At 42.7% G+C, this 11,858-nt stretch overlaps 1 protein-coding gene across 4 annotated transcripts in view; it reads right to left on the bottom strand.

Moving 5' to 3' along the window:
• The window catches only part of ANKRD27 (ankyrin repeat domain 27), a 74,353-nt gene that overhangs the window by 2,995 nt on the left and 59,500 nt on the right, over positions 1-11,858 (bottom strand). For 3 of the 4 annotated variants that reach the window (XM_023726944.1, XM_023726942.1, XM_023726945.1), the window contains 5 exons: positions 6,414-6,611; positions 5,480-5,599; positions 4,162-4,323; positions 2,494-2,605; positions 1,577-1,655 (listed from right to left, as the gene is read on the bottom strand). In XM_023726944.1, the coding sequence (XP_023582712.1) occupies positions 1,577-1,655; positions 2,494-2,605; positions 4,162-4,323; positions 5,480-5,599; positions 6,414-6,611 (671 nt within the window). The remainder of the gene's footprint in view (positions 1-1,576; positions 1,656-2,493; positions 2,606-4,161; positions 4,324-5,479; positions 5,600-6,413; positions 6,612-11,858) is intronic. The other variant, XM_023726943.1, reaches the window with a different exon arrangement.

Below are 11,858 nucleotides of genomic sequence, written 5' to 3'. Positions count from 1 at the left end.
CCCCGCCCCGCGCTCACCACAGGCCTAGCCCGGCCCCTCCGCCCAACCCAGGTACAGAGGAATCTCTCTGGCATCCCTACCAGCCTCGCTGCTTCTCAGAAACGTCACTCTCTTCCTCCTCCTCCCCCTCTGCCTCGGCTCCTCGTTAATGCCCAAAATAGTCTAACTGATTTTCTACTGTTATCGTAAATGTGAAATGTCGGATAAGTGAGAAGTAGGTGTATTGAGAAGCACCAGTAAGAAAAGTCATGTTTCTGTGACGAAACCCACTGCGGTCGAGTCGATTTCACCTCACAGCCACCCTACAGGACAGAGTAGAACTGCCCACAGGGTTTCCAAGGAGGGGCTGGTGGATTCGAACTGCCGACCTCTTGGTTAGGAGCCAGCTCTTACCACCACCAGGGCTCCTTCTGTGAAGAGTGTCCTTATTTACAGCACCATCGTTCCTAAAGCAGGCTTCATTTCGTAACTGAGAGATTAAGTAGTGCTGCAGGAGATGGCCACATACAGAACTGTCTCTATGAGCAACTTTATATCTGGAGAAGGTTGTTATCAATCTACATGCAAACTACTGTTTTCCTCCTATATTAGTGATTAAAACATTAGTAAAGTTGCTTAGATAGTGAAATTTGGGAAACCCTGGTGGCACAGTGGTTAAGTGCTACGGCTGCTAAATTTGAGCTATTTCACCTACTATACACACCATGAACTGCTGTTACCATGCATACAACTATTTTCCACTTTCCCCTTTCTTTTCTCAGCTCAGAAATGTTATTTTTAAATATAACAAAGAAGTCTGTAATCTTGACCATCCCACTAAAGAATTCCACTTTTAACTGTTATTCTTACACTGAAGGGAATAATAAAATGAAGACTATTAAGTGTTCACTATGCATTACTTTAAAAGCCAGATTTTATAAACAATGACTACAAGGCAGTGTTTAATCGAGTCTTCAGTAAAAATAGGGACACTTCTATCTCTTGCCATAATCTCCCTTGAAGTCTTTCCCCTGAAACCCAAATAAACATTTGGGATAATCAAAGAAACAAAACCCACTGCTGTCGAGTCGATTCCGACTGATAGCGACTCTATAGGACAGAGCAGAACTGCGCCATACAGTTTCTAAGGTTGTAAATCTTTACAGAAACAGACTGCCACATCTTTCTCCTAAGGAGCAGCTGGTGGGTTCGAACCAACAACCTTTCAGTTAACAGGTGAGCACTTAACCACTGCACCACGAGCGCTCCCTAAACATTTGGGATTTAAAAAAAAAAAAACCGACTGCCATCGAGTTGATTCCAACTCATAGCGACACTGTAGGGCAGAGCAGAAGTGCCCCCCAGGGTTTCCAAGGAGCTGCTGGTGAATTCCAATGGCAGACCTTTCGGTTAGCAGCCGTAGCACTTAACCACAAAGTCACCAGGGCTCCACGTTTGGGACAGTGGAATGAAAGACTCTCACTGGCCACAGGGTGGCAGCATTTGATGACACCAGTGCAAATTTGACTATCCTATTTCAGTTGTGAGTAAACTATAGGGTCAAAAGCGCAGAAATCAACTTGAATTTTATACTTACTTAAACTGGCCAGCTGGACGGACAAAGTGAAACTGTCTTGTAAAAGGTTCATCTGGTAAATCACACATTTTTGAGTTCCCTGTAGATAAAAGGATAAACTTCTCAATACTTCAGAAATAGTGTTAAAGATTGTTTTAAAATGTTAGCATAGATACAATCTTCCACTTTCTTAGTTTAAGAAAATTAAGCACTGAATTAGCTTAAAGAACTATATTAGAAGCTACCTATTTATTACCGTGTGCACTCCCCCAAAAGGAAGGATGAATCCTCAATACACTGATGTTCTCCAGCCACAGCCAATTACGGTGACTGCCGTAGACGGACCCCGGTGTGTGGATCAATTTATGCAGATTCTGGCACTGCAAACCCACACTGTAATTTTTTTTTTTTTTAAAAAAAGCAGAACAAGAACCCCTTCTAAACTAGAATAACTTAAGGAAAAAAAAGACTTCAGTCCCTTCCCCTGTATGACAACTGCTTACTACCAACTTATGCACACCTGCAAAAACTATTTTTAAAAAAAAAGTTGGAAAGGTAGCATTTACCCCGGATGTCTAGGAAATGCTCAGAAGAACACCTGGCTTTGGAACATGAAGCATAAAGATCCTACAGAGGTTGCCTCTGCTCTCCCATTGGTAAGTAGAGGCCTGCTCCTTCAGGGCAACGCTGAGAGTTCAAGGGACGCTGAGAGTTTCTATCTCACGTCCTTAGGAAGCATCATTACAATCAACCAGAAAACCAGTATCAACAAAAGCTCACCTCTCATCTGGTAATTCAGGATGTAACGTACATGTCTTTGGTGCCTGATCCCACCCCGTCGTGATTATAATTACATTTTATACAAGCCAGCCACTACCCGTGGATTTCCAAATAAACTCACGCGGAGAGTTACGGAAAGAATGTAAGTAAGCTCTTACATTTTTTCCTGATCTTAACAGTAATGTAGTCCTTGTTGTCCATTTCATCAACATCATCTAATGTGGCAACACAGCTTGGTATTACCTGAAGTAATTCCATTATTTTCGAATTCTACAATTTGGGAAGGAAAAGGTAACAGCAATTATTTTTTATTATCTCTTAGCAGGTGATTGCTTGCTTTCAATCTAAATGTTAGCACTGGTGTGGTTAGGCAGAAATGCTCACAGGCAACTGCAGACAAACCTTTGAAGTCATAAAGCCCAGTGGTTAAGAGCAGCCCTCTGAGGCCAGTCGGCCTGCACTTGGAGCCTGGATCTGACCTCTACTAGATACTCTGGGCCAGGTATTCACCTGCTCTGTGCAGCAGGTCTGACGATAATATGACCTATTATTGTACAGTTATCAAGAGAACTGGGTGAGTTAAAGCAAGCGAAACCCAACAAGGTCTACCAGTTGCCATTGAGTTGACACCGACTCACAGCAACCCCCGTGTGTGTCAGAGCAGAAATGGGCTCCATGAGGTTTTCAATGACTGATTTTTCAGAAGTAGATTGTCAGGCTTTCTTCTGAGATGCCTCTGAGTGGACTTGAACTGCCAACCTTTCAGTCAGCAGCTGAGCATGTTAACTGCCTATACCACCAGGGACCCCAGAACAGGGCCTAGCACTTAGTAAGCGCTCAATAAAAAACATCCATCATCATCATCATCATCATTTGAGGAAGTACTAAACTGAAAGTTTAAAATATTTCTATTCTGTTAAGAAATGTCACTGACAATTAAAAGTTACTACAATCAGCCTATGAGAAGGCAGGATTTATGGTGAACGTGGGTTAGAACAAACTCAATGGCAGCAGGTTTGGTTTAGAAACCCTGGTGGCGTAGTGGTTAACAGCTACGGCTGCTAACCAAAAGGTGGGCAGTTTGAATCCACCAGGCGCTCCCTGGAAACTCTATGGGGCAGTTCTACTCTGTCCTATAGGGTCGCTATGAGTCGGAATGGACTCGATGGCAAGGGGTTTGGTTTGTTAAGTGTGTCATTTAACAACCTACTGGTTGTTTATCCCCAAATAGAAAGCCAGACAGATAAAGGTTCAGCATGAAACAGGGCCAGAAAAGCACTTTTTCCTCCCCATTTCTCCATGGCAAACATCCACAGAACCGGAGAGTGGTAAATTAGTAATTACAATTCCCCTTACAGAACTCAAGGAGTTTTAAATCCACAAACTACACAAACATTCTCTATCATGCTACTAAGGCACCAGGTGTATTCACACTGCAGGCAGGGTGAAACCAGGACAATGTTCTAACTTGCTACCTCCCCTGAAACCAAACTCTATCCCCTCCACTACCTGGCTGCAGGTAAGATGTGCCAGAGCGAGGCGCCTCCGCCTGCAGCTGGTCGGGGGGCACCTCCTCTCGCGCCTTTCAAAACTACCCCTGAAGAATGATTCCTGGCTCCCCGCGTGTGCTGCCTCTGGTCAGGAGACAAAGGGCCAGGTATTTAACCACACTGGTAGGCTTTCTGGCACACCCTGCCAACTCAGTCTGGCCCAGTGATTCAAAGATCTGGCTACTACCATCCCAGATCTGCTTTAAATGCAAGGGCTCAAGAGTGAGCTGTACAGGAGCCTGGGATTCTCTCAGCTCTTGAGCTCCCTCCACTCACCTGCTCAGCACAGTCTATAGCTGTGCACTGCCTCTTGTTCAAGACACGAACCGACGCTCCATGAAGCAGAAGCAGCTCTACCACAAAGACGTGCTTTTCTATCACAGCCTCGTGCAGTGCTGTGTTGCCCTTGCTGTTAGAGGCGTTAATGGAGGCTCCACGCTAGAAAGAGGAACGGTACCGTCAAAGCAATGCTAAAAACGTTCATGTAGAATCTAGGTGGCGGGCATACGGGTGGTTTACCTTCAAATTCAACTTTTCTGCGTGTCTGAAAGTTGTCATAATAAAATGTTAGGGGTAAAAGTAATATTGAGAAAAAGATTTATGTACAAAGACAACTGCAGCATTTATCATAAAATAAAACCCACTGCCGTCAAGTCGATTCCGACTTATAGCGTCCCTATAGGACACAGTAGAACTGCCCCATAGGGTTTCCAAGGAGTGGCTGGTGGATTCAAACTGCCGACCTTTTGGTTAGCGGCCAAGCTGTTAACCACTGCGCCACAAATAGAAGCTACTTAAATATACAGAGCACAGTCAGTTAAAAAAGAAAACAAAACCAAAAACTACAGGACATTCACGGTTATGCAACCGTTAAAAACCAAGGTTTTAATAAACGATTTCCTATGCTAAATGGAAAAAAGCAAGAGAGAAAACAATACTAATCTAAACTGTACACGTTTTTAAAAGTCTACCAAAATTAACTGCCTCTGAGTAGCAGGATTATTGGCAAGTTGGTTTTCCCCCTGCTGCTTTAAGTTCTTTCTCTTACGATCAACACGCATAACCATTATCAAGAGCGGAAAAAGAGATGCTGCATGAGGGGTACAGAGTTTTTGTTAAGGGCCATGAAAAAATCGGGAGACAGACTGCGGTGATTATTGCACAGCACAGTGAATACAATCAATGTCACTGAATGTACGTGTAAAAATGGCTGAAATGTTTGTTACATATATATTTCACCACAAAAAAAAGAAGAAAAAGAGTAGCAGTGACACAGAAGGGCATTAAGCTCACACTTCAGGTAACAATTCAACTTACAGTAATGAGGTGAGATTCTCACCTTCAGCCTCAGCAGAGCCTAAGACCCTAACTCTGATCCTGATGAAGCACAGACCTCGAGACCTGATCTCCCATCACAGAACCGTACGTGGAAATGCGGGTGGGCCTGCTGAGGGCAAGGGGCGGGAGGCCTATCCTCTGCCATCATGAGCGCAGGCTGGAGCGTGAGATCATGCATGAAAGTCCCTGAGGTTATGCCGTTATGACCAGGGCCACACTCTCAGATGGCTCCTAGACGGCGAGGGCTCTTACTCACCTGTAGCAACAGCGTGGCGACTTCGTGATGTCCACTGGAACAGGCATAAATGAGGGGTGTATTTCCACTTATATCCTTTTTATTGGGTTTTGCATTAGAATCTAATAGATACTTCACCACCTAGCCCAGAAGAGAAAAGTTTTCAACCTTAATTATAATTTGCAGGGTTTGAGAAATCCTCTAACACAATACTCTTCTGACTTTTCTCTAAGGCTCTTCAGACACGTCTAACCCTCAGAAGAAAGTCGACCAACGGAAGGGGATTAGGGATTAACATCTGCAGAGGACCTACTGTGTGCCAGGCAGTGTGCTAGGCACTAGTTTTCTCATTTCACCTGGAATTGCTACTCCAGTTTTACAGGTTAGAAAATGATGCTTGAAGCACTGTGCTGGATACAATGGGAGAGGTAGAAGAAGACCTGAAATACGGTCCATATCTTTAAAAAACCTTATAGTAGAACTGAAAAAGGAAGATTAAAAAAAAAATTGTGTGTGTGTCTAAGTTTCAAAAAGAAAAACAGGACTTTAAAAAAGTCAATTCGTGCACAGGCTCCTGACCTCCTTCTACAGGTCCAGGGCTGTACTTTATGAAGCACTAAACTGCCTGGCACAGCCCAGGCTGTGGGAATGTAAAGCTAGCAAGATGACCATGGGTAGAGCCCTCAATGACCAAACACCAGGGACAGCTCCTGCCGGGGTCACAGTCAGAATGACAGCTCTCTGCACCCAGAGGTAAACGGCAGTGCGTGTGGAGCTGGCTCCCCAGGGAGCACCACCGAGCTGTGTGTGTGCTGCTGAGCGGCCCACCATGTGCATATCGGGGCTGCTCCTGTGGCTAGCCACCAAACCCTCGGCCCTGTGCAGCATCCCCACCAAGAGAAGGTCTAACCAAACCAAGCACCTACTACACTCTGCCCAGAGACAGAACCCGTACCTGAAAGTGGCCCTTCTGGCAGGCAAGGTGGAGTGGGACAGCCTGGTCTGCGTTTCTGGCCCCCACATTGGCACCATGCTTCAACAGGAGGGGAATGAGGTCAGCCCGACCATGCAGAGCAGCAACATGCAGTGGAGAGGAGCCCTCCTGGTTGGTCACATTCACACCAAGCCCATTGGCAGGAATCTTGAACAGCTTCTAGGAAATGCAGAAGATGGAAACAGAAATGCCATTAGTACTTAAGTATATGGGGCTGAGGGCATTGACGCCATCCACCCTCACATCCCCTATGCAAAACTTAGGATCACAATGGGATCCAGAATCAGACTGCCCACAGGTGAATCTCTATTATCTTAGAAAGATATGATATACAAAAAAGTTAACTCCCCTTCTCACCATTTAGTATCCTGTGTTTAATAAAGCATGCCTCCTAAAATGATATATTAAGCCAAGACAATTCAATGGTGAAAGGAAAGTCTGTTCAACAAATGGTGCTAGAACCACTGGCTATCTGTATATGGAAAAAACACTGCACATCAGCCCTCATCTCACATCAAAGACAAAAACTAACGCAAATGCACCACACTTGAATGTAAAAGCTACAACTATAAAATGTCTTGAAGGAAACAGAAGGAATTCTTTGCAACACTGGGGTAAGCAAAGATTTCTTAAATAAGATACAAAAAGCATAAACCACAAAAGAAAAGTTTATAAACTGGACTTTATAAACATTTTAAATGTAAAGTGGTACAGCCACTCTGAGAAACAGTTTGGAAGTTTCTTGTAAAATTAATTATACAATTACCATATGACCCAGCAATTGCACGCTTGGACATTTATCCTAGAGAAATGAAAACTTATGTTCTCAAAAAATATATACGTACACGAATGTTCACAGCAACTTTATCAGTAATATTCCCAAACCAGAAACAACTCATGTCCTTCAACAGGTGAATGGTTAAACTGTAGTATATATATACCATGACTACTGAGCACTAAAGGAATGAACTACTGGTTACATGTAACTTGGAATCATGCTGAGTGAAAAAAGCCAATCCAAAAAGATTATGCTGTATCATTAAATTTGCATAACACTTTTGAAATGAAAAAATTATAGACATGGAGAACTGATTAGTGATTGCTAAGGGTTAGGGATAAGGCGGGCATAAGTAGGGATGAAGAGAAGAGAGATGGGTATGGTTTTAAAAGGGCAACCTGAGTGATTTTTAACTCTTGTGGTCATAGAACTGGTCTGTTATCTTGAATGTGGTGGTAGATACACAAACTACACATGATAGAATTGTATAAAACTAAATACACACACACAAGTGAGTACAAGTGTAAACAGCCCAAGAATGCAGCTTAGTTAGCACACACCACGCCATCCCCCTACAGGAGGAACCAAGAAACCAAGCGGAACACATAGAGATGACCATCTGGGAACCCAAAACAGCAAATGGAAGGATGAAGAATTAGATCAAACACTGAAGGGAAGGAGAAACTGAATGAAAATAGCCAGTGAGGAGACCTACAGACTGTAGGTGACCTACTAGCCGGCACGGCACAGCATGGCCTTTTTAAGACGGATGGCTTCACCGGAGAGTTCTACCAAACATTCAGAGAAGAGTTGGCACCAGTTCTACTCAAACTATTCCAGAACACAGAAAAAAACAAAAAAGCCAAACCTACTGCCATCAAGTCGAGTCAATTCCGACTCATAGCGACCCTACAGGACAGAGTAGAACTGCCCCATAGGGTTTCCAAGGAGCACCTGGTGGCTTCGAACCGCTGACCTTTTGGTCAGCAGCTGTAGCTCTTAACCACTATGCTACCAAAGAAATGAATATTCCCCGATTCATTCTCTGAAGCCAGCATTCCCAATTCCAAACCCAATTACGGACCAACATTCCTCATGAATATAGACATAAAAATTCTCAATAAAATTCTAGCCAAGAGAATTCAACAGCATATCAAAAAAATAATACATCACAATCAGGTGGGATTCATACCAGAGATGCGAGGGTGGTTCAAAATTAGAAAACCAATCAACAGAATTCACCACATAAATAAAACAAAGAAAAGAATCACATGATCATCTCAATCAATGCAGAAAAGGCATTTGATAAAATCCAACATCCTTTCCTGATTAAAAACTCTCAGAAAAACAGAAGGGAAATTCGTCAACAATAATTGAAAGCATATATACAAAACCAACAGCCAACATTATTCTCAACAGAGAGAAGTTGAGAACAAGAATGAGACAAAGATACCCATTATTACCACTCTTATTCAATCTTGTACTGTAAGTCCTCGCCAGAGCAGTAAGACAGGAAAGGGAAATAAAGGGCATCCAAATTGGTAAGGAAGAAGTAAAACTGTCCCTATTCACAAATGACATGATTCTATACATAGAAAACCCCAGAGTTTCCATAAGAAAGTTACTGGAACTAATAGAAGGATTCAGCAAAGTGGCAGAGTATGAGATCAACATACAAAAATCAGTTGGATTCCTCTCCACTAACAAGGAGAACTCCAAAAACAAAATAAATACAACGATACCATTTACCATAGCTCCCAAAAGGATAAAATATCTAGGAATAAATCTAACCAGGGACATAAAAGACTTATACAAGGAAAACTACCAAACACTACTGCAAGAAACCAAAAGAGACCTATGTAAATGGAAAAACATATCATGCTCATGGACTGCAAGACTTAACCTTGTGAAAACGTCAATACTAACCACAGCAATCTACAGATGTAATGCAATCCTGATTCAAATCCCAACAACATTCTTTAATGAAATGAAAAAACTAATTCCAGCTTTATATGGAAAGGAAAGAGGCCCCAAATAGCTAAAGCATTACTGAAGAAGAACAACAAAGCAGAGGCTTCACACCTCCCGATCTCAGAACTGACTATACAGCCACAGCAGTCAGAGCAGCCTGGTACTGGTACAACAGACATATAGACCAATGGAACAGAATTGAGAACGCAGAAGTAAATCCATCTAGCTATGGACAGCTGAAGCCGTGGTGGTGCAGTGGGGCAGTGGTTAAGAGCTCAGCTGCTGACCAAAAGGTCAGCAACTCAGATCCACCAGCCACTTCTTGGAAACCCTATGGGGCAGTTCTACTCTGTCCCATAAAGTCGCTATGAGTCAGAACTGACTCGATGGCAATGGGCTACAGGCTGTGGACACCTGACCTTCAACAAAGGGTTGAAGTCCATTCAATGGAGAACAGACAGTCTCTTTAACAAACGGTGCTGGAAAACTGGATATTCATTTGTTAAAAAATGAAACAGGATCCATACCTCACACCGTACATGAAAACCAACTCAAAATGGATCAAATACCTAAATATTAAACCTAAAACTATAAAGTTCCTAGAAGATAACGTAGGAACAAAGCTAGGGACCCTAATCTAGGCATAATGTACTATTAAGCATAACTAAAAATGCACAAACAAAAGAAGACAGACTAGATAACTGGGATCTCCTAAAAATTAACTACTTATGCTCATCAAAAGACTTTTACCAAAAGAGTAAAAAGAGCCTACGGACTGTGAAAAAAGTTTTGATAACGACTTATCTGACAAAGGTCTAATCTCCAAAATACATAGAAAACTTCAACACCTTAACAACAAAAAGATAAACAATCCAATCAAAAGATGGGCAAAGACATGAGCAGGCACTTCACCAAAGAAGACATTCAGGCAGCTAACAAACACATGAAGAGATGCTCGCAATGATTAACCATTAGGGAGAAGCAAATCAAAACTACAATGAGATATCATCTCACCCCTGCACAAATGACACTGATCAAAAAAACAAAACAAATGCTAGCGAGGTTGTGGGGAGACTGGAACTCTTACACACTGCTGGTGGGACTGTAAAACAGTACAACCACTATGGAAAAAGCTATGATGCTTTCTCAAAAAGCTAGAAATAGAAGTATCATATGATCTAGCAATTCCACTCCTAGATACATATCCTAGAAAAATAAGAGCAGCGACACGAACAGACATCTGCGCGCCCACATTCACTGCAGCATTATTCACAACAGCAAGAGGACGGAAACCACCTAAGTGCCCAACAACAGATGAATGGCTAAACAAAACGTGGTACACACATACAATGGAATGATATGCGGTGATAAATAAGACGAGTCCATGAAACATCTTATAACATGGATGAATCTAGAGGACATTATCCTGAATGGAATAAATCAATCACAAAAGGACAAATATCGTATACCACTTTTATAAAAAGTACAGAATAGGGTTAAATACAGAAAGCAACATTCTTTGATGGTTACCAGGGATGGGAGCTGGAGGGAGGGAGAAATCACTTACTGATAATAGACACATGTTAATTCTGGTGAAGGAAAAGGCAATTCACAACATGGAGGAAGTCAGCACGTGACCAAGGTAAATAAAGGCAGTGAGAAATACATAAGAATAAAGGACAACTACGGTAAACGCTATATAACATATATAATTCTGCAACAACAGTAATAACAACCAACAATTTGTGAGTGGTTACACAGGTAGATATGTGTGCTATATGGGTGTGGGAGGGTGCATGGAAGTACATGCGCATGCATATGTGCATACAGAAGTATAGTTGTGGGCATTTGTATATATGTAATTTGTATGTGCTGCATATATACTCACATATATAATACAGCACATAGGGGGCACAGTCATGGAAACTTCCTAGACAAATCCCAACACTTCATGGGACTGAGTTACTGGGCTTGAAGGCTAAGGACCATAGTCTTGGGGGACATCTAGGTCAACTGCCATTACATAGCTCGTAAAGATAATGTTCCACATCCTAGTTTGGTAAGTAGTGTCTGGGGTGGCCATCTAAGATACAACTATTGGTCTCCTCCCATCTGGAGCAAAGGAGAGCGAATGAAACCAAAGATTCAAGGAGGCAATTAATCCACAGGACTAATGGCCCACACAAACCACAGCCTCCTCCAGCCTGAGACCAGAAGAACTAGATGGTGTCTTGCTACCACTACTGACCATTCTGACCATGGACACAGTAGAAGGTCCCCATTAGAATGGGAGAAAAATGTAGAACAGAACTCAAATTCATAAAAAAGACCAGACTTACTGGACTGAGAGACTGAAGGAACCCCCAAGACTACAGCCCTAAGACACCCTTTTAACCTGGAACTGAAGCTACTCCTGGAAGTCACCTTTCAGCCAAACAATAAACAAACCTATCAAACAAACAATCACACCCGCGAGGAATCTGCTTCTTAGAACAATCAAACATACAAGACCAAATGGGCAACATCTCCCCCAAAGCAAAGATGAGCAGGCAAGGAGGGGCAGGGAAACTGGAGGCATGGAAACGGGGAAGGCAGGGTGGAAATGGGGAGAGTGCTGACACATTGTGGGGATAGTTATCAATGTCGCAGAACAATTT

The sequence above is a fragment of the Trichechus manatus genome, unplaced genomic scaffold, assembly GCF_000243295.1.
Source record: "Trichechus manatus latirostris isolate Lorelei unplaced genomic scaffold, TriManLat1.0 scaffold00014, whole genome shotgun sequence".
Taxonomy (NCBI): Eukaryota; Metazoa; Chordata; class Mammalia; order Sirenia; family Trichechidae; genus Trichechus; species Trichechus manatus.
The sequence above is the reverse complement of the archived record's forward strand: the minus strand, read 5'-3'. Positions and strand labels throughout refer to the sequence as shown.